Source organism: Peromyscus leucopus, chromosome 10 (genome assembly GCF_004664715.2).
Source record: "Peromyscus leucopus breed LL Stock chromosome 10, UCI_PerLeu_2.1, whole genome shotgun sequence".
NCBI lineage: Eukaryota > Metazoa > Chordata > Mammalia > Rodentia > Cricetidae > Peromyscus > Peromyscus leucopus.
This window is the reverse complement of record NC_051071.1, coordinates 11,681,002-11,704,521: the sequence shown is the minus strand read 5'-3', so window position 1 is coordinate 11,704,521 and position 23,520 is coordinate 11,681,002. Positions and strand designations below refer to the sequence as shown.

The 23,520-nt window shown below is 37.7% G+C and overlaps 1 protein-coding gene across 4 annotated transcripts in view; it reads left to right on the top strand.

Annotated features, from left to right (window-relative positions):
• Positions 1-23,520, top strand: part of Usp34 (ubiquitin specific peptidase 34) — a 190,767-nt gene that overhangs the window by 115,453 nt on the left and 51,794 nt on the right. For 3 of the 4 annotated variants that reach the window (XM_037208944.1, XM_037208945.1, XM_028876366.2), the window contains 15 exons: positions 897-979; positions 6,429-6,469; positions 6,619-6,743; positions 8,092-8,244; positions 9,030-9,134; positions 9,388-9,443; positions 9,528-9,648; positions 13,682-13,865; positions 14,302-14,465; positions 17,865-17,930; positions 18,840-18,986; positions 19,074-19,130; positions 19,217-19,294; positions 19,608-19,702; positions 22,787-22,959. In XM_037208944.1, coding sequence (XP_037064839.1) covers positions 897-979; positions 6,429-6,469; positions 6,619-6,743; positions 8,092-8,244; positions 9,030-9,134; positions 9,388-9,443; positions 9,528-9,648; positions 13,682-13,865; positions 14,302-14,465; positions 17,865-17,930; positions 18,840-18,986; positions 19,074-19,130; positions 19,217-19,294; positions 19,608-19,702; positions 22,787-22,959 — 1,648 coding nt within the window. The remainder of the gene's footprint in view (positions 1-896; positions 980-6,428; positions 6,470-6,618; positions 6,744-8,091; positions 8,245-9,029; positions 9,135-9,387; positions 9,444-9,527; positions 9,649-13,681; positions 13,866-14,301; positions 14,466-17,864; positions 17,931-18,839; positions 18,987-19,073; positions 19,131-19,216; positions 19,295-19,607; positions 19,703-22,786; positions 22,960-23,520) is intronic. The other variant, XM_028876367.2, reaches the window with a different exon arrangement.

The following is a 23,520-nucleotide window of genomic DNA, read 5'->3' as shown; positions in this document are numbered from 1 at the left end:
CTTAAATATGAAACGTTTTGTGACTTCTAAATGCATTCCAAAGTGTTTTAGTGGGAAATACTATTTGATAATTTCTTTAATGTTTCTATTTTTTTACCAGAAGAAATCTTTCACTTTATAATATAAATAATCAAATTGATTGTGATTCTTTACATTAACTCCTGAAATAATTTCCTTTAAAAAATTTACTTTTATGTAAATTTATATATTATGTATTTTATATATTTATGTAAATACATATATATTATGTATTAATATTTTGCCAACATGTATGTATGTGCACCACATACGTGTCTGGTGACCAAGGAAGCCAGAAAAAGGCATGGGATCCCTAAAACTGGAATTACATACAGTTGTGAGCCTCTATGTGGGGTCTGGGAACTGAACCTGGGTCCTCTTCGAACATTGAAGGTCCTCTTAAGCTATCTCTCTAGCCTTTCACTTAATAATTTCTATGTTTATTGATACTTCTTAGTGATTTACTCTTTGAGATTTGAATAATATAAATGTATACAAGCATTGGTATAAAATAAACTTGGGAAGTTTTTAGAGTGATTTGCTTTTAAAATATATGCAACTACATGTTGTACTCTAACTATGGAAAATAAATTAGAATATGCAAATGAACTTTGCATCTAGTCAAACAGGCCTGACATTTATACCTGTCCATGCTTCTTTTTTCAGAGGTTTTTCACTAGGTGTTATACATCAAGGAAACAGTCACATATATATTTATTAACTTATTTACCAAAGCAGTTGTAGCTTAATATGCATATCAAAGCCATGAGAAATATGAACCTTGCTCTTGGTGATTTTGGGGAGGTGGGGAAATGACAGTACACTTTGTATTTTGCTCTATTCAAAGATTTCCCCCCTTGATGTTTTTGTTTTTAAAGGTGTTTCTTGTGCTTGTCCAAGGAACCAGTTTGATTCAGCGACTTATGTCTGTTGCTTACACGTATGATAATCTGGCTCCGAGGTATGCCTTTTTGTGTGTTTACTATGTGTGTCTATGCAGTTACTAAACTTGAGGTTTGAACTGGGCATGGTGGCGCCCATCTTTCAGGATTCAGGAGGCAGAAGCAGGTGGATCCCTGTGCATTTCAGGTTTACATAGTGAGTTTCCTGTCTCAAAAAAGGGAAAAACTAAAAATCTTTCGTTTGGGGGCTGGGGAGAAGGCTGAGTGAGTCAAACGCTTGCTCTTGCAAGTGTGAGAGCCTGAGTTGTGCACAGGCCCCCGTGTAAATGTCAGGTGTCAAGTGTGAGAGCCTGAGTTGTGCACAGGCTCCCGTGTAAATGTCAGGTGCTGAGGGAGGTGGGGTAGGAGGGTCCCAGAGCTCAGTCAGTCCACTCAACACAGCCAGACCCAGCTTTAGTAAGAGAGAGACTCCTTCTTAAAGATAAGGGAGAGAATAATAGAAGACCCTTGACAGTAGCCCCAGGCCATGCCTGCATATATATCATATACATTAACACAGTAAATAACCACTTGATTTTGAAAAAAAGTTTAACCCAAAAGTTATTAGGATTTTAATAATGTATTGCCCTACTTTTCACCTAGACTTGCATATCTTCTCAACATTTGTCAAGCTAATGTATTCATGAGTATTTCTGTTTGTAAATTCTAAGGAATTTCATGGATGTAAGTTCTGGACACTATGACTACCTAGAAATACTTAAGATATTTGTCTCTTTAAATTAAGGATATTTTCTCAATAACTATACACGTATGTGTGTGTTTGTATGTACACTTGTGTATGTATGTGTACACTAGTGAATGTTGGTGTCAGCAGGGATCAGCAGGAAGAAGATTTCCAGTCTTCTGGAGCTGGAATTATAGGTGGTTGTAAGCTGCCTGGTGTGTATGCTAGGCACCGAATTTGGGTCCTCTGAAAGAATAGCAAGTGTTCTTACCCACTGAGCCATCTTGTCTAGCCCTGAGTAAAAACAAATTAACTTATGTAATTCAACATTGGATGTAGAGAGATGGCTCTGGCTCAGTGGTTAAGAGCATGTACTGTTTTTGTGGAAGACTGGAATTTGGTTCCAACATCCATGCCTGGAAGCCCACAATTGCCAATAACTCTAGGTTTGAGGTATGGTAGCCTCTTCTGGCCCCCATGGGCATGTACTCACATGCACATGTACACACACACACACACAAATCTCTTAAATTAAACATTAATATGTTGGATTTTTTTCTTTTAAATAGTGCTAGGTACTAGACAAGCATTCTACCATGAACTAAATCCTCAAGCCCTTGTTAATATGGATAAATTCATGCAGAGGCCCCAGCAAGCAAGGTGGTGATGTCTTACTTTATTGCTCTCTCCGCCATACTGCTTTGAGACATAGTATCTTACTGAAATAAAAATTCACCTTTTTAGCCAGACAGATTTGTCTACAAATTCTGGAGCTCTGCCTGGCTCTGCCCTCCAGTGGTGAGATTACAGACAAATGCATCATGCCTTTCTTTTTTCTTATTGCTTGGGATTCAGACTCAGATATTCATGCTTGCAGAGCAGTGAGTGTTACCCATTAAACTATCTTCCTAGTCTCCTAATTTGTTAGTTTATTCTTTGCTCAGCATCGGGTGATGCTGTTAGTTGTCATCCTTCTTCCTTTTCTTAAGTAGAGACACTTACCTAACCTTTGCTTCATAATACTCATATTATAGTAGTATAAGCCAGTTTTCTTTTTCCCCTCCCTCCCTCCCTCCCTCCCTCCCTCCCTCCCTCCCTCCCTCCCTCCCTCCCTCCCTCCCTCCCCTCTCCTTCCCTCTTCTCCCTCCCTCCCTCCCTCCCTTGTTTTGTTTTTTTGAGACAGTTTCTCAGCTCTGGCTGTCCTGGAACTCACTCTGTAGAGCAGGCTGGCCTTGAACTCACAGAGATCCGCCTGCCTCTACCTCCCAAGTATTTGGATTAAAGCTGGGCAGCAGCACCGCCTGGTGCTTTTTCGTTTGAAACATTATCTTGCCAGCTCTGCCTGACTGCAGTCTTACAATTCTCCTGCCTCAACCTGTGGAGTGCTTGGAATCCAGCCGTGTGCCCATTATGCCTAACTCCGGCCAGTTTCTGTTTTGTTTTAGAATATTTTTAGTAGGGTCTTACATTTTTAGTAGCAATAGTCCAGAAGTGACAAGGTTTTCCTATTATGTTCTCATGATGCCCTTTAATCTACGGATAGTAATTTTGAGAGTTAATTCCCATTGTCTTTGCTAAAAACTTCCTTTTTAATAAGCTGTCAATATGAGGACATTATGAAGTTATAAGATTACTATTTTCTATAAAACTTCAGTTGACTTGCTTTTATCAGTAATTTTTCCTTAATTAAATGTTAACATAATTTTTGCTAAATGTTGATGTTCCTAATTATTGGTATTACTTCAGTGTCTGTTGTTGAACAACACATTATGTAAGGAGAAACCTTTTCTATTGTTATTCCTCTAGATAAGTATTATTTTGATTCATGGATTTGAAGTATTTATTTTATTGGGTGTAATGGTGTGCACCTTTAATCTCAGCACTAGGGAGGCAGAGGCAGGTGGATCTCTGGGTTCAAGGGAGTGAGTTCTGAATGGCCAGGGCTGTTACACAGAAAAACTCTGCCTCCAAAAACCAAATATATATACACATATGTATTTATGTATGTATATACTATACTTATATATAATATATAGATATATTTAATGTCAAATTCTTTATTGTCATTATTCCTTTTTCTCAAATTATACAAGTTGCCTTACAAAAGCCATTTGAAACTTGTTCTTGTTACCTTTTGGTGTAGCCCTATCATTTGAGGATAAGGGTCTCTCTTTAAAAAGTATCTCTGGTATATTGTAGGTTTGTCTTATTTCTGCCCTCAGTCCTGAGATTTTTCAAAAATTTATGCATATTTTTGAGTACCTGGAAGTCTGTGCGATGACTCTGAGAGCTCAGGACGTCGTTCAGCCAGTTTTGAAAGGTGCTCTAATTCTGCTTGTCAGAAATTTCAAATATTGACCAGGCATGGTGGCGTACACCTTTTCTCCCAGCATCAGGAGGCAGAGGCAGGTGGATCTCTTTGAGTTCAAGGCCAGCGTGGTCTACAGAGTGAGTTCCATGACAGCCAGGACTCTGTTACAGAGAAACCCTGTCTCAAAAAACAAAACAAACAAAAAAGAAATCTTGAAATTGTGGATGTTTGGCATTTTCATAGTTTATGTTTTTTCCATGGATGGAACTAGAAATGTGTGTGCAAAACCAAAAAGCTGTAGAGGGGACTGATTGTTGAGACTCACCAGGACCAGGCCAGTCTCAGCACACACTTAGCTGGGCAGCCCCACCCCTGCTCCATGAGTACTGAACGGACAGAGAGAGGAGGGTCCGTGGAGTGTCCTGACATCTAGCCTAGTCCAGAGTATCTGAATCCCGTGTTCACAGATAGGTCCCACCTCAGAGTAAAGTGGGAGAAGAAGATACTGCACATTTTCTTTTGGTCTTTGCACGCGAATAAGCAAGCATCATACTTGCACATACATTCTGTCTGTCTGTGTCTGTCGTCTGTGTCTTGTCTCTGTCTTCTGCTCTTTTTTTTTTCTTCTTCTTCTCTCTCACACACACACACAACACACACACACAAATGAGCACCAGTAGTACACAGTCAGTAGAACATAGAACTTACACAAATAAATGTATAAATAAATTCTTTGTGTATGGTTCAAACAAAACAATATCCCTTTTATTTGGACTACTTTAGAAAGTTAGAAAATTTTAATACAGAATTTCAAATTAGGAAACAGGTTCACCTGGGAGATGATGGTGCATACATTTAATCCCCACACTGTTAGGCAGAGGCACGTGGATCTCTGTGCGTTCCAGGCCAGCCAAAGCTACACAGAAAAACCCCGTCTCAAAAACAAAAGAAAAGAAAAAGAAATGGTTAGACTAATATATGGTGACCTAGTTGTATATCTCATATATAATCATATAAATTATGTTAGACTATGAAACTAATTTTCAAATATTCCATAGCATGTTTTATTGGACTGAACTTTCTTATACACAAATAGTACATATAAAATTGATATAATCATTCTTAAAACAATCCATTCCAGGGAGCTCATTATAATCTCTGTAATACTCCTTCCCTCTTCATGACTTCTTATGTTGCCTGAGTTCTTTGCTGTAATGTTTTCAAAAGCCCTCACCCGAGGAACAAACCTTTTTCCTGTTACTAAAATTTTTCTAATGCATAGATGAGAATTAAAAGTACAAGACACGTACTGTACTCCACGCTGTGGAGGTAAGTGTATTGTGTCAGTGTGGGTTATTAAAATCTAAACATGAGAGCCAGGTGTTTGGGTGCACTTCCATAATGTCAACTACTTAGAACCTGAGGCTCAAGAGGATTGGGAGGGCAACACAGGCCTGAGCTGCATCTGAGGATCTGGGTTTGTTTTTAATAAAAAACAAAAAACCAAAAGAACGAGGATCAGCAAAATGTACAAGTGAGTAAAAGCACTTGGCAGCAGTGATGCAAGCTGACACAGTACACATGGGAATCAGTTAACCAAAGGAAAACACCCACCAAACCAAATACCGAAACTCTTGATTAATATGTTAGTATGTCTCTTTTTTAATGTATAAGTGAGTTAATTTCTTTAAAAGTGCATTTTGGGGGGCAACAATATTGTTCAGAGGGAGGATAAAGGTACTGGACAACCTAGAACCCACATAGTGGAAGGAGGAAAGCCACAAGTTAGCCTGGCTAGGCCAAAATTCTCCTGCTTCTGCCTCTTAATTAGCTGGAATTACATGCCTACAGCACCAGCCTCTTTCATTTTTATTTCATTTTGAAATACACTGTTATTTTTGTTTCCTGGACCAAACCCAAGGTCTTTTACATGCTAAGCAGGAGTCTGCCACTGTGTGCTAGAGACTCAATGCCAATAGCATGATACATCAGTCTGGTTTTGGTTTTTTGTGGTTTTTCAAGACAGGGTTTCCCTGTGTAACCGTCCTAGCTGTCCTGGAACTCACTTTGTAGATCAGACAGGCCTTGAACTCATATGCCAAACTCTCCCTCCTGAGTGCTGGGATTAAATGCCTATGCCAGCACACTTGGCCCGATCAATGTGTTTTTATTGACATGTAATTATGCTGTGCAACGGAACTTAAAACTGTATTCCTCTGTCTGAAGTTTCTTTCTTTGACAACAACCCCCTGTCCTGCCCCCCTCCTCTATTCTGTCCTCTGAAAACCATCTGGTTGATTTCCCAAGTGTTTCATTTACTGGTTCAAAATAAGTGATACCATACTCTTAAGTAGTAATTTTCTTAAATCAATTTGGAGTGAAGTTTATATATAAAGTTTAAGGAATATATAGTAATTATTTGTACTTCATTGCCAGTTTTAATTAGTTATGATAGCATATTTTTGTTTTACAGGGTTTTGAAAGCTCAGTCCGATCATAGGTCTAGACATGAAGGTAAGAGTTCAACAAAATTCATTGTGTTTTTAACTTCATTTTTAATAGGTAAAGTGTATAATAGATGTGGTGTTCGATACTTTGTATTTAATAGTGAACACTGTATCTTTATTGACATAAACCTGTAACATGTCTTTATTTTCTCCTAGTTTCCCATTATTCCATGTGGCTCTTGGTGAGCTGGGCTCATTGCTGCTCTCTGGTGAAATCTAGCCTTGCTGACAGTGATCATTTACAAGATTGGCTAAAGAAATTGACCCTCCTTATTCCTGAGGTAAGGTAAAAAAAAAAACAAAGATTGCTACTTCTCCTTTTACCAGTTTGTGTGTTATTAGCATTGTTAAACAAGATCCATAATGGTAAAGAACCGCTGAGATTCTATTCATCATTACATTACCTACTTACCTCTTAGATATAGAATCTGATCATTTAAAAATGTGGATATTATACATTCTGTGTCATTCATATTTGTTGTTTTTAAATTGTGTTCTATTCTGGCCATTGTAACATCTGGGAAGTTCACTTGGAATCTGTGAAATGTTCTGATTTAAATACTTTTATAAGTTGTTTTTGTTTTTACAATGTTTGTCTTGTAATTTATATTGTAAGTAACATAATAATGAAACCCTTTAATCCTAACTTATTACCTATATATTTTTATGTTTGTTTCTGCTTTATAGCCATAAATAGGCATTTCTTTAACAAATGTAAGCATATACTGCCGTGCACTATTGGCTACTTTATAAGATTTTATGTTGTTTATGTTAACATGTGTATGGTCAGAATATTATGTTTACAAAACATCGCTAGGGCTGCTGATGTAGTTCAGTAGTAGATCACTTGCTCTTCTTACATGTGCAGTGTGCAAGACTGTGTTCAGTTCTTAACAAAACATACATCACCTTGTTAAAGAAGTCAGCTAGCTCTGTGGTCTCGCTCACCTATAGTCCAGCACTTGGAAGGTATATATAGGCAAGAGGATAAGGACTTCTAGGCTAGTGTTTTGGGTACCACAGGCAAGATGAAACCCTGTTTCAAACAACTGTTATCTAAAGTTATTCCCACTAACATTATCCCCCTTCCCTCTCCTTTCTTTTCTCTCTTCATTTCCTTTATTCTCCTCACTTTTTTTCTTTTCCCACTTCTTTCTTCCCCTACACACACACACACACACACACACACACACACACACACACACTCCTTGTTTCTTGTTCATATATTCAACTTCCCTCCCTCCTTCCCTCCTTCCCTCCCTTCCTCCTTGTCTTTTTCTCTTCCTCCCACCATTCTGGGTCTCAAACCTGAGCCCTCCCAATCGCTATACATTCCCAAGAATTCTATTTGGTTTGTTTGTTTGAAGACAGCATCTCATGTAGCCCAGTCTGATTTCAAGATTGATAATGCAATTTAGGATAAGATTAAATTCTTGAGACAATGTGGCCTCTAGCTCTCTATATAGCTGATCATAATATTCCAGTGATGGGATTACAGGCCTACTACACTACTACCTGATGCGTAAAATGCTGGGGATCAAACTCAAGGCAAACTCCTATGATCTGGGTTATGTCCCTAGCCTGGGAATTGCTTTTAAATACTCAAATTGTCCTTTTTTCCCCCTTTAGACTGCAGTTCGCCATGAATCTTGCAATGGTCTCTATAAGTTATCCCTGTCAGGCCTAGATGGGGGAGACTCGATTCACCGATCCTTTCTCCTTTTGGCTGCCTCCACCCTGTTGAAATTTCTGCCTGATGCTCAAGCACTGAGACCTCTCAGGGTGAGATTTTACCTGGCTGCAGTTTATCGTTTGTACTGTGTTATGTAGTTGCCTCCTCTCTATGGAGTGGAAGTGGAATCCTGGCATTATAGGTGCACACCAGATGCTTGTTTAATCATACCATTCTCACTCTTAGCATCACAGCCACTAACAACATCTGTGTGTTTTGATTTCAGCTTTGTTTGTCCCTACCAAGTTGAAAAATGATGGTGTAGCCCCTTTCCTCACTAAGTAACATATTTGATTTTTATTTTAACTCATGTAATTTTCAGATTTTTTTAAATCTAGTGTTACACTAATATTGTAAAAGCTTTTTACCACATAATAAATTCAGAAGGCTGTTAATGAATATTTTTAATAATTTTAAAACTGTATAATGTAGCATTTGCATGTTTTCCTCTGATCGTATCTTTTCCAGATAATTGGAGATTGTTTTTTCTTTTCTTGTTTTTTTTTTTTTGTTTTGTTTTGTTTTATGTTTTTGAGACAGGGCTTCAACTCTGTCCCCCAATCTGAGCTTGAACTACAGGATGTCCGTCAAACTCTGACCTCAGAGTGCTGGCATTAAAGGCATGCACCACCATTCCCAGTTTGTGATTGTTTTTCTAAAAGTTTCCTTATCTTCTGAGTTTATGATTTTACAGAATTCACCAGGAACTCATTCATCTTTTCTTAGAGTTCAAGTACTATTGAATTGTGTAGGCGTTTTATTTCGTAAAGTCTGTTCTTGTTTAAATACATTATAATTTTTAAAATGATTTCACAAGGCAAATTTGTTTTAATAGATAGATGATTATGAAGAAGAACCAATGTTAAAACCTGGATGTAAAGAATATTTTTGGTTGTTATGCAAATTAGTGGACAACATACACATAAAGGACGCTAGTCAGGTATGTTCGGAAAAGTACCTATTAAGTTGTTAATGGACCCAAGCTTTGCATGTGGGTGTTGATGGTTTTACTTGTCCTTTAGTGAGGGCATGTGTACTAATGTTTAAGCAGTGGGTGCTGTCCTAACTTCTCTGCTGTATTAATACTCTTCTGTTCTGTTCTAGTTCCTTACATATAAGGAAATAATGTTTTTTTTTAATTTAACACCAAAAATAAAAATGTATTTGAATTTGTATTTTCTTTTTCTCTCAAGACAACACTCCTCGATTTAGATGCTTTGGCAAGACATTTGGCTGACTGTATTCGCAGGTAAAGTGTGCTGCAGAATTAACAATTACATCATTCAACAAAGATAAAGAAAATCTTTATCTTTTGTGTTCTTTTTATTAATAGTCGGGAGATCCTTGATCACCTAGATGGTGCTGTAGAAGATGACGGGCTTTCTGGACTGCTCAGGCTGGCAACAAGTGTTATTAAACACAAACCACCCTTCAAGTTCTCCAGAGAAGGACAGGTATGCTTTAAAATGTGTGGATACAGGACAGCTGAAGCTTCTTTTTACATTGTACAACAGTATATCCAGACGAAGTTTGAGCTTCATGATGAAGTCTGAATAAATTAACAATGAAAAATAGGAAGCTTAGAATATATATTTAGAATGTAAAAACAAATTTTACTTCCTGCTACTTAGTGGAATTTCTGCTTTAATGTTTCCTATGTGAAAATGTTTCCACGTGTGTTTTCTGTTGTGTAGGAATCCTTACTTAGTAGAATCATTAGTGATAATTATTTGGTCTGTGATGGTTTCACCCCTGCTTTCATATTTGAAAGTTCTGCTTGAAATGTGTATTAAATATTTATAATTCCTAATGACTATGCTGACGCGTGTCTAATTACTCTTAATATTGTTGTTGTTTTTCTCCCTCTTTTCTTCACTTTGTCATCGGCACTTGTCTCTCATTCCTGTAGTGAGGAAATTAGTTCTGATTTTGAGAGCTGTTATCTGAAGGTTATTTATGTGTTAATATGAACAGTAAGCAGAAGATTTCCATGACTTGTTAGATAAATACATGCTATACAGTGAAGTTTCTTGTATTTCATTTACTCTGCAACAAAACCCACCACCCCTCTGTTTTGCTTGTTAGTGATTTTTTTACTGCTTTTAATTGATTAAAATTAATTTTAATATAGAACTTATGAAATAACACTATCATATCTTATTGCCAATATTCAGTTGATTAGCTTTATGTGTGAGTGCTAGGCCTACAGAGACTTGAGTCATATGCCAGAACATCCCTCTCACTTTCAGTTTTTTGTTTTTTTTTCAGAACCCACCATATATACTGTTTTTTTATGTATTGGTTCTCCTAATATGCATTGATGTCAGCAGTTTTTATGCTGTATGATTTTTTTCAAGGCCCTCTCTCTCTTTCCCATCATTCTATTCAGTAAGAATATTCAAATACATAAATGGAAATAGAAAACTGATTGTTTTTTATAACATTGTACAGAAAAAATAAAAAGGGAAACAAAGTTGGCCGGTATAAGGGGGAAAAAGGGTCTTGTGTGTGTTGACTTTCCTGTGGCATTTTATTTGTTTTTGAGACAATGTTTTATGAAACCCAATCTGGTTTTGAGCTTTATTTGGACTTAGCTTGTCTTGAACTTGGCTGGCCTTGAGTTCCTCATCCTTCTGCCTTTATCTTCCAAATGTTGGGAATATAGATAGGCATGTTCATTTTGTGTTCCTGTGAGTATGTGGGCACATTCATGCCATGGCCTATGAGAGGACAGCTTTTGGGGATTAATTCTCTTCTTTTACCACATTGGTTCCAGGGATATAAAGATGAAGCTTGGCAGCAGGTGCCATTATTCTCTGAGCAAGTGTAGGCCTCTACATGTTCAATCTCAGAAATGTTGTTCATGTAATACTTATAGTGGGAATAGTTGTGCTTTGATAATTTTTTGTTGCTATGGGTTTGTTGGTTGCTTTGAAACTATCTGAGGTAATCCAGGCTGGCTTTGAACACTATGGTTTATTCTTTTTTTTGGTTTTTTGAGTTTTGGTTTCTCTGTGTAGCTTTGCGCCTTTCCTGGAACTCACTTGGTAGCCCAGGCTGGCCTCGAACTCACAGAGATCCGCCTGTCTCTGCCTCCCGAGTGCTGGGATTAAAGGCGTGCGCCACCACCGCCCGGCCTACTATGGTTTATTCTATGTTGCTAACTATGGATTTAAACTCCTGACCCTTCAGTTTCTACCTCCTACGTGCTGGCAGTACTTACATGAGCAACCATGGTTGTTCCATTTTTTTTCTGTATTACATTGTTGTTTATTACCAAAAACTATTTTAAATATTGAGGCATGATGCAGGGGGACACACATTTAATCCCAGCACTCAGGTGGTAAAGATAAGTGGGTCTCTGTGAATTTGAGGTCTGTCTGTTCTACACAATGATTTTTAGGACAGCCAGGGCTACACAGAAAAATCTGTCTCCAAAAACCAAACCAAACAAAATAGTTCTCTCAGGTAGCAGTTTGAATGAGTTCTTCTCTTTCATTTAGTTACCTGCTTTTCTGATAGGCTCAGAATAAAGAAAATAAAAATATTCATGTAAGCATGTATTGGCTCAGTATTTCTGGTAGAATACTTTCATCACAGGCTTTAAGTATACTTTTTTAAGCTCTCTGTAGTATAGAGCTCATTTTCTTTTTATATGAGTTAATTGACAAAAATAGTTTGTTGTAAAGTTAGTTATTAGCCAGTTCAGATTTGCTATTGAAGTGTTTGTTTTTCAGTGCAGGTAATTATGTTGCTTTATGTCTCCATGATAGTAATCTCACTTCTGAATCCTAAAATAGATAAAATCTCGTCATCTCTATGAAATAAAACTCAAATCACTTTGCATATTTATTAGGCAGTCTTGTTTTCCTTTGCAAATTTGGAAAGTATATTTTTATATCCTTTGAAAATAGTAAGATTAGAGGAGGAAAACATGATAGTGGTAAAAGCATTTAAAATGTTTTGACTTTAGTGTTTTTGGATTCTTGTGGCTGAGTTCTCAGTATCACCCCAGGTTGAGTGATTCATTAGGATTCACAGGGCTAAGCAGTGGGCTCATGGCTAGTTTTTGTTATAGTGGAGTTGAACATGATTAATTCTTCCAGTGGTTACTCTAATATAGCATGTGTCCTACATTTCCAGTTACTGAAATTCAAGAGTTCCTAAAAGCAGAATGGATGTTTAGTATCAACTACATGTAGTCAGGTACAGTGAGCCACTGCTGTCAGGTAGGAAAGTTGGTCGTGCAAGTCAAGTTTTCAGACGCCAGCCAAAGGCTAGTCTTACTACAGAGTGATGATAATTGACTCTTCATATATTACAGATTTTCTACTCAGTACCCTATGAGGTACTATACCCCAGGGTAAATAGTTTAGTAATGTTTGGGATGTGTAAGAGATAACTAGGGAATAGAGCAAAGGAAAATAATTAGAAAAGATGAAGTGAATATGAGGCTTCTTTCATAGTTGAGGAGCGTTCAGCAGTTAATGGTTGCTATTGGAGGGATGGCAGCAATACAGGAGCAGCAATAGTGCATTCAGTGGATATTTAAAAAGCAAAAAGAACATGAAGTTGGGAAAGGCACATGTTGCAAGATGAATAAACATTAGTTAGGATAGAGAGGGAAGTAAGAGATGATTATGACCACAGTATATTTATACAGATGTGCAGTTTTCAGTGAATGAATTTTTGGAGAAATGAGTATAATCTGGGTGAGTTCACCTTTGAGAAGCCTACACCCATGCTCTTGGGTGTGCCTTACTTTCTTCGAAGTAATTCTTTTTCTATTTGTACTTAAGCCTGTATTAAAATGTGCTTAATCAGTTTTTAATTTCATAACCCAAAAGGTAACACGTTACACAGATTGAATTTAGGAGAAAAGTCTGTTGTAAATGAAGATCTGAAAACTAATTCCATTAAAACAGTTTAGGCCCGTCTCATGGTTAACCTTGTGTCTAGAGTTTACAAAACTAAGAATATACTGGTAAAGAGATTCATCTCTTTTAACTCAACTCTGGCATCTGCCACAGTTGTTACAACTAGTGAGGTTCTTAATGTTTCTGATTTTTGTTCTGGGGACTTTGAGGAGTGAGTGGCTCTCAGGGTAGGTGAAGTGCTGCTGTTTTTGTTGTTTACTTGATGGAGAAGCACCTGTGGGACTTGGCAAATGGAATAACAACGCCTAATAGAATATCTTGGTAGTTTACAAATGAAAATAATAATAGTGTGGATGAATAGTCTGTAAGGATAGCTATGAAATTGGAAGAGGGGGGAAGAGTAAAAGGTGGGTCCTTTCCATTCCATTTTCCTCCAGAAAAATAACTGGTAAGATTTTCAAATGATAACGATGTTTAATACCTCTATGATTTAATAATAGTTTAGTCAAGTATAGTTAGTTCATTATCCATTTTATTTTGTGTGTTACTGTATTTGGAATATCATTGATAGCCAGTGGTAGCTAACACCTGCTTTCTTCTTACCTCCTAGGAATTTTTAAGGGATATCTTCAATCTTCTGTTTTTGTTGCCCAGTCTAAAGGACCGACGGCAGCCAAAGTGCAAGTCACACTCTTCCCGGGCCGCCGCCTATGACTTGCTGGTGGAGATGGTCAAAGGGTCTGTTGAGAACTACAGGCTGATACACAACTGGGTTATGGCCCAGCACATGCAGTGTGAGCCTTCTTCTTTTCATTGCATCTTTATACAGTTGAACCCAGACGTGAAACCTCAAAGGACGTTGTTTAGAGAATCCACTTTTCACATACTTCGTTGCACACATTTTTGATAGACTATTCAGCACTCATTTTTTAATAGAAAAATGTAGAAATGTATTTAAATGTATTTAAATGTATATAAAATAGAAAAATGTAGGTATTTTAAATAATTGAGCTTTCTTCTCATAAAATAATGTAATACCAAGTAAAATACTGACTTTTTTGAGTTTTTAAAATTAATTAACTTTAAAATATGCTTTTTTACATAATTAATATTTTAAATTACAATATTCTATACATCTTAATTAGCTAACTAATAAAGGCAATAGCTCCCAATCAAATCAAGATATGTTTAAGTTTGTTTGGGGGCATCTTCTCCTCCCTCTTTTATCAGCAGCCCATGCACCTTATAAGTGGGACTACTGGCCTCATGAGGATGTGCGTGCAGAATGCCGGTTTGTCGGCTTGACTAACCTTGGAGCTACTTGTTACTTGGCTTCCACTATTCAGCAGCTTTATATGATACCTGAGGCAAGGCAGGCTGTCTTCACTGCTAAGGTACAGTTTCAAACTATAAATCAAACCCTTATTCGTGAACCTTAAGAAATATATTACATGGTATTAATTCATACCAAAAACATACAAACAAAAATATTATGTCATGGCTAACTATTTTAGTGTATTTTAATTTTATTTACACTTACTTGAAGGTTCATTATGTGGAATAATTTGTTTCTCAAAGCACCACATAGTTTGTGGATGCACAGTTATATTGTATTTCAATAAAAAGAAATACAGATATTAACCACATAAAAATAATTAAACTCGCTGGGCGGTGGTGGCGCACGCCTTTAATCCCAGCACTCGGGAGGCAGAGCCAGGTGGATCTCTGTGAGTTCGAGGCCAGCCTGGGCTACCAAGTGAGTCCCAGGAAAGGCGCAAAGCTACACAGAGAAACCCTGTCTCGAAAAACAAAAACAAAAAAAAACAAAAAAAAAATTATAAACTCTCAAACAATCAGTAATATCAGAAACTGAATTTGTTTATTTTATTCCTAACCCAAAATAAATCAGTTTGTGAACCTCCTTTGAGAAACATGTTCTTTGTGGATTTTGGGTTTTTTTTTTAATGTCTGATTTTATACTTCTTTTGATGAATGGCCTTGATCTTTTCTTTTCCCTTTTTTTTTTACTATAATGTGGTATAGAACTTGTTTGAATCCTTTAATCTGTTTTAGTTACTCTTCAAGTTATTCGATTTATATTATACTCATATGAGTTGAGGTCTTTTTACATTTAGTTATGTTGGATTTAAAAATGTAGTGTCTATATTAGATTGATGATAGTTAAAAATGGTTCCATAATGGGTTTGTTTAATTTATCTAAAGTCTTTTAACCGAATCGAGTGGATCAATCTGTATTGTTTTGTAAAAGCAGTAGTTACCAAAGAATCATATTTTCAGTTAAACCCCCCCCCCCCATAATGACTTGGTCATACCTTTTGGTGCTTTGTGTTCATATTAATAAACACCTTAAATTTTTAGCATTGTCAGTAATTAGCATCAACAGAAAGAACACTAGATGTGCTTATTTTGAGTAGGTCTTCTAGATAACATTTTCAGTTATAAACTAAACTTTAGGACTAAAGATATAGATAGATATTGCTCCTGTTCTTCCAAAGGACAAGTCTCAGTTCCCAGCACCCATGGCAGGCTGCTCATAACCATCTGTAATTCTAGCTCCAATGGGTCCTACACCACCGCTGGCCTCCACAGGCACTTTTACTTACTTCCTGCCCCTAGACACATAAGCACACAACAGAATCAAAAATAAAATAAATATTTTTCAGTTGAATTTTGATCGACATAACATTTTGTATTTTTAAAAATTGCTTTACTTAGCTGTGTGTGGTAGTGCGTACCTTAAACTCAACAACTGGGGAGGTCGAGATGGGCAGACCTCAAGATTGGGTCAACCTGTTCTACATGGTGAGTTCCAGGACAGCCACTACTACACAGAGAAAGACCCTGTTTCAAAGAAAACTTTTTTTTTTAATCTCATCTTTTTGAAAAGTTCTCATGTGTCATGTCCTAGAGCAGCCTCAGACTTACGTTTAGTTCGGGGTAAATTGAACTGCTCATACCTCTCAAGTTCTGGAATTGCTTTCAGAGGTAGCACTTTGCCTATATTAGATATGTTATATTTTAGAAATTTACAATTTAAATGACTTCAGAATCTTACGAAATATCAGAACTGTCATATTGAAAGTATACATACTTTATTTTTTGCCAGTTTGTTGATCCCTTTTATTCAAACTTATTAGCTATAAATTTTTTTCAATATATTCTGGACCGATTTCTCTCTCTTTCTTTTAATCCTTAGTGTGTCCTTAACAAACTCTTAAATAGCAAAACCATGTTACTTTTATTCCTCATAAGATTGGCACAAACAGCTGATGTATCACTCTGAACAAATGGTAGCGTTAATATGCATGGTACTCTCAGCAGCTTCAGAGTTAGTTCATATTGTAATGGTGGTAATTCCTCCCTGTAGATTTATTCTAACACTGAAGTTGAAGTTCAGCCTTGTCTACTCAGGGTTTGACATGTGTGTGGATCTCTCCTAGAGGCCTGTATTCAGATCTAACTCCACTAGTCATGGAAGCGTACTGTGATGCTAGCACTTGAGAAGTGGGCGTAGGAGGGTTCCAAGTTCCAGGCTGTCTTAGTCAGTGTTCCATTGCTGTGAAGAGACACCATGGCTAGGCCAGCTTTTACAAAGGAAAGCATTTCATTGGGGCAGGCTTACAGTTCCAGAGTTTTAGTCCGTTGTTGTCATGGCAGGGAACATGGTGGCTGAGACCTCCATATGCAGGGGGCTGGGAGTGGGGATCGGGGAGGGAGGGAGGGAGGGAGAGAGAGAGAGAGAGAGAGAGAGAGGAGACAGAGACACAGAGCGCCAGCCACTGGGTCTAGCTTGGGCTTTTGAAATCTCAAAGCCCGCCCCTGGTAATACACTGCCTCTAACAAATCCACACCTCCTAATCTTTCCAAATAGTGCCACTCCCTAAAATATTCAAATATATGAACCTCTGGGGGGCATTCTTATTTAAAGCACCACACAGGCTATCTTAAACAGCTCCAGAATCTGTTGTCTTTTTTGTAAGGGAAGCAGGACTGATTTGGCAAAGAGCTTGGTTGCACAAGCCACAACATTCTGAACTTGACACTTGGTATGGTCATGCCCACTGTGATCCCAGTGTGGGAGGGGGTGATGCAGGGCAGTCTTGCAGCTTGCTGACCAGCCAGGCTAGCCAAAGAACAGGTGGTCACAGTGGGAGACCATGCATCAAACAATAAGGTGACCGTTCTGAAGTCAACACCAGTGGTTGACCTCTGGCCTCCATGCATATGTGTGCAGCACACACAAATTAATAGATTTAAAAAATAAATAAAAAGCAATTAGGTTGTAAGTATAGCCAGATTTCCCAGTCATGAATTATAGTGTTTTGATGTTTAGATTGTTTATAAAATCATGAATAATATTCCTCTTTAGTGTTGAAGTGTACTGTTTCACAAAAAGTAAAGATAGAATTAATTGATACAGAAATGTGATTTGTTATATGTGGGTTAACTTCTATAAGGGAATTTAGTACATACTTGAAGTGCTCATTATTCTTGTGAATCAGTACAGTACCAAAGGGGGTGATTTAGAAAGCAATTTGAAAAAGGCCTCTCTCTCTTTAGTTTCCCGTCATAATGGCCATCACTGTATTTAGTGTAATGGAAAAGTACTCTGACTCCTCTAAGCTATAATGGTAATGAAAGAGTGACATGTGAGGTGTTTTCTTGCCTAGGACTGAAGGGATAAAGAGGGTAGTTTTCAGCACATTGTAGATCTGCTAGGGTGTCCAAATGCCACCACTTGTGTTTTGACCAAGTTTGTTCTTGACTTTCAGTATTCAGAAGATATGAAGCACAAAACCACTCTTTTGGAGCTTCAGAAAATGTTTACATATTTAATGGTATGTTTGAAAAATGTGGAGGAAAACTAATTAGATTATCTTTTAACAAAAAACAAAAACAAAAAAATACCTAAGATAGTGACTATAAAGATTGTAGTGTCTTTGTTAAGACTCACTGTTTTCACAACTGAGTTACCTATGTTCTGTTCATTGTCCTTCATTTCTAGTCCTTGGTCCTATCACTGGTCGTCTTAGGGTTTCTATGCTATGATGAAACATCATGACCAAAAACAAGATGGGGAGGAAAGGGTGTACTTGGCTTATACTTCCACATCACAGTCCATCACTGAAGGAAGTCAGGACAGGAACTCAAACAGAGCAAGAACCTGGAGGCTGGAGCTGAGGCAGAGGCAGTGGGAGGGGTGCTGTTACTGACTTGTTCAGCATGCTTTCTTAGAGAACCTGGGACCACGACCCAGGGATGGCCCCACCCCCAATAGACTGGATCCTTCCCATCAGTAATCTAATTTAGAAGTTACCCTACAGCCTGATGCTTTTCCCCTCCTCTGAGACAGGGTTTTTTCGGTGTAGCAGGCACAATTATTTTGAAGTTTGCCTGGGCTACATAGTTGAAACTTTATAGGTTTATCACTTGTGTTGCTGTTTTGAGTTTGGTTTTCATCATGTTTTGTGCAGGGACAGAGATTAGTTTTCTTGTTTTGGTGGATTTGGGGTTTTTGTTTGTTTCTTGTTCTTACATTTTTGAGTGAGGGTCTCTTGTAAACCCAGGAGTTTCTGATCCTGTATAGCCAAGGCTACCATTGAATATCTGATTTTCCTGCCTTTACCTTCCAAGTGCTGGAATCAGTGCCATATTCCACCTTGTGTGACTTTGTTGTTGTTGCTGTTCATTCAAGAATGTTCTGGCCATTTCTTATGGATATTTCCTCCTTCCCTTTTCTCTTGCAGGAGAGTGAATGCAAAGCATATAACCCTAGACCTTTCTGTAAAACATACACCATGGACAAGCAGCCTCTTAATACTGGGGAGCAGAAAGATATGACAGAGTTTTTTACAGATCTGATTACTAAAGTTGAAGAGATGTCTCCAGAACTGGTTAGTACCAGAATATTGAAAAATGTGTTTGAAGTTTATACAATTTTGAATTTTAATCACCAACTTTGATTTGTTTTTATATTAAAGAAAAATACTGTCAAAAGCCTATTTGGAGGTGTGATCACAAACAATGTTGTGTCCTTGGTAAGTATACCAGTCTGTTGTTGTTTTATAAGGGTTTTTTTTAAGCTTATAATAAAATGCTAATTTTTGTTTGTTGATTCATCTAGGATTGTGAACATGTTAGTCAGACTGCCGAAGAGTTTTATACTGTGAGGTGCCAGGTGGCAGATATGAAGAATATTTATGTGAGTGATACTGGACATGACTTGAGATTGTTTTATGATTAATATATATAAAGCAAATTCATTGTCTTGAGAAGCTGTTTTCATATATTTTCTTTCATGTTTTGCTATTTAAATAAGCATTAAAAATAGACCACAAAACTGGTTATTTCCTGGTCAAAATGTAAATATCTTTTAAAAGTTAGAGTTCATATAAAGAAAAAATTATTTTAAATTTGTTTTTTGTTAAAAAAAAAGAAAGAAAGAAATTGATTTTTCTTTGTGCTTTCTGATCCAATTGCATTATGTCAACTTCCCAATGTGGGTTTATACACAGGAATCTCTTGATGAAGTTACTATTAAAGACACCTTAGAAGGGGACAACATGTACACCTGTTCTCATTGTGGAAAGAAGGTCAGAGCTGAAAAAAGGTAATGCCTTTTGAAATGTGATTTTTATCATTTTGATAAACCACCCAGTGCAATTAAAGACAAACCAGAGAAGCCAGTGTTGACCTTTTACTACTGTGTATAAGTGTGATATAATTAACATGAATAAATATTACATTAGAGTGACTCAGGTAATATTAGCTGTCTGGAGCTCAGTATCAATCAGTAACTTTTATTATACTGTGAGCTTTAATGTAGCATATGCAGTAGGGTTGAAAATAAGACTCTTCAGACTTGCCAGCATTCTGTGTCTTCTAAGGGTAGACATGAAAGACAACAAGAGTGATCATTTTTGTCAGTCTGCAATGACTCAGATGTCTAGTTTTAGTGACTGGTTCCTAAAGAATAAGAACTGGAGCTGGGCGGTTGGTGGCACACGCCTTTAATCCCAGCACTCAGGAGGCAGAGGCAGGCGGATCTCTGTGAGTTCGAGGCCAGCCTGGTCTACAAAGTGAGTTCCAGGAAAGGCGCAAAGCTACACAAAGAAACCCTGTCTCAAAAAAAATATAAATAAATAAATAAAAATAAAAACAAACAAGAATAAGAACTGGTTTTACACAGTGTTTTTTATTTAGGAAGTACTTTCAGAATTTTACATGATTAAATTCAGTTAATACGACATCATGTTGTAGTAAAGTGCTACTATTATTATTAATATCAAAATTATTTCCCATTTAACAATTGAAGATATGGAATGACAGAAAGATCAAAATTAGTTCCAAATTCTGAAATTCTGGTCTCTTAAGATAGCATATGCAGATGAACATATACTTCATGACAGTATAGTCCAGGTGGAACTGAATTCTCTGGCCTGGAAATGTTGTTTAAACAGCTGACTGTTGATTGTTTTTGTTTGTTTAATAGTACTTTCAAAGTGGTTTTCCCTTTGCATTACATGTATTGACACTATTTTGTTTGGCTCATGTTTTGATGTATTCATCATAAATACTTTTCCTTGAGATACAGTTCTTTATAGAATTTCTTAGAAAATAAGAGTTAAACTGTCCTTAAATTTAAAGGTGGGGGGCGGGGCTAACTGGGACTGGAGAGATGGCTTAGTGAACAGTTCATAATGCTTTTGTCGAGGATTTTTGTTTACTTCCCGTTACCCATGGTGGGTGGCCCACAATCATCTGTAGCTCCAGCTCCAGGTGAGCTTTTGAGGGCACCTACATTCATGAATGCGACACACACACACACACACACACACACACACACACACACATACACAAGCAAGCAAACAATTAAAAGCAGCAAAAATGGGGGCTAGAGAGATAGCTGCTTGGCACCTGGTGTTTCGGAAGTCCTGAGTTCGGTTTCTAGCACCCACATCCCATGGCTTTCAACTGCCTGTATGTACGTCTGGCTTCTGGGGCTGCGAGTAGTGTGATGCACTCCTTTAATCCCAGCACTCAGGAGGCAGAGACAGGTGGATCTCTGTGAGTTTGAGGCCAGCCTGGGCTACAGAGTACAGTTCTTGGATGACAGGAGCTATATAGTGAGACCCTGTCTTCAAAAAACCAAAACCATAACTCCAGCTTCAGGTTATCCAGTGCTCTTCTGGCCCCATAGATACCCCCACATATGGCTTGCATATATACAGAAACACTGAAATACATATAAATAAAAATGAATCTTTAAAAAAAAAATCTTAAAAAACTTAGCTCCCTTTACCAATTTATACAATTTATAGTCTCTTTCACTTTTATGTATTTCTCTTCTTTCATGATTCACCTTTTAATTTGGATGTGTGTGGTATGTGAATGTACGTGTGTGTACCGTGTGTCGGGACACACATAGATGTGTATGTGGAAGCCAAAGGTCAGTGTTGGGTATCTTTCCATCTTGTTTTTTAAGACAGGGTCTCTCACTGAACATGGAGTCTGCTGATTAGGTAGGCTGTCAGACCAGCAAGTCCCAAGGACCTGCCTGTCTCTTTCTTCTCAGTGCTGGGCATATAGATAGGCACATGGCATCGCACCAGGTTTTTACAGAGTATTGGGATCTGAGCCTGAGCTTCTTGTGCATACATAGCAGGTACCTTACCAACGGTGTCATCTTCCTAGCCCTTTGTCTTTCCCTTACTTCTGTTGAAATGCTTGCGGGGAGGGGCAGTGAAATGGATCAGCAGCTAAAAGCATTTAAATAGAGCACGAGCCTAAAGACCTAGGTTCAACCACTAGAACCCTCCTCAGTTTCATAAAACACTGAATGTGGTGGTGTATGCATCTGCCGTCTCAGCACTCCTGAAGGAAGATAGGACATGGAGACTACTCACTTGGAAACTTACAGGCCAGCTATTCTGCAGTACACAGTAACCCCGCATCAACAAGGTGGATGGAGAAATCAGATTCCTGAGAGCTGTCTCTGATTGTCACACACACATGCATTCATACGTACATACATACACTTGTAAATAAATAAATTTTCAAGTCTTTAAACACTGCATGAAGACCCAGCATGGGCATGGGTGTCTGCTACCGCAGTGCTGTAAGGTGAAACAAGAAGATGCCAGTGGCAAGCCCTAGGTTCATTGAGAGACCCTTTGTCTAGCAAAACCAAAAAAGGTGGCTGGCCAGCAAGGTATCAGTGAGTAAAGGCACTTTTTGCCAAGACCTGCAACCCAAGTTTGATTGTTGGGACACACATTGTGGAAGTAGAAGACCAGCACCAGCAAATTTTCTTCTGCCCACCTCTCCCACACGCATAGAGTGTGCACATATTCACACACACTAAAAACAATAAATACTGAGATATTTTAACTATAAAAGAAATAATATGGAGAACAATAGATGACGCCTAACATTAACTCCTGGCCTCCCACAGGTGCCTGAATGGGTAAGTACCCCACTACACATACATGTGCCTGCACGCGCACACCACACACACACACACACACACACACACACACACACACACACACACCCCACACACACACACTTATGTGACTTAGAATATTGCTGCTTTAAGCTGATTATTAAAATAGTTCTAGCACAAATATAAATAGAACTAAGATATTTTTGAAATTAAGTATTTAACATTTTGTTTCCTCTCCTCACTTCTCAGGGCATGTTTTAAGAAGTTACCTCGTATTCTGAGTTTCAATACTATGAGATACACATTTAATATGGTCACAATGATGAAAGAGAAAGTGAACACACACTTTTCTTTCCCTTTACGTTTGGATATGACACCCTATACAGAAGATTTTCTAATGGGAAAGAGTGACAGGAAAGAAGGTAAGTTCATTTTTCTCAGTTCTCTGTTTATTGTTAAGTCTCTATTAAGGAAACTGTATGAATGGGAAAATGTCATTAATATTAAAGTCAATTACATGGTTCTCAAGTACAGTCTTAGAAAATAAATTTTTTTAATAATTTATTTTTATTTTATGTGCATTGATGTTTTGCCTGCATGTCTGTCTGTCTGAAGATGTCAGATCTTAGAGTTGCAGACAGGTGTAAGCTGCCATGTGGGTTCTGAGAACTGAACTCGGGGTCTTTGGAAGAGCAGTCAGTGCTCTTAACCACTGAGCCATTTCTCCAGCCTGAAAAGGAATTTTTTCATTAAAAAGTATTTTTTATATACACCTCTGACTCCCCCAATATTTTACTTGGTCTGCTACTAGAGAGGGAATGAGGAGCCACGAGAGACTGGTTTTTAATTTGAACAGTAGTAAAGAGGAATTTAAATTAATATTTTAAAGTCTTCACAAAGGAACATTCCCAGGAAGAGTAGGTCCAAAAATAATGGGTTGAAAACTTTGATTATGCTTATCAGAGCAATTGATTTAAAAGTTG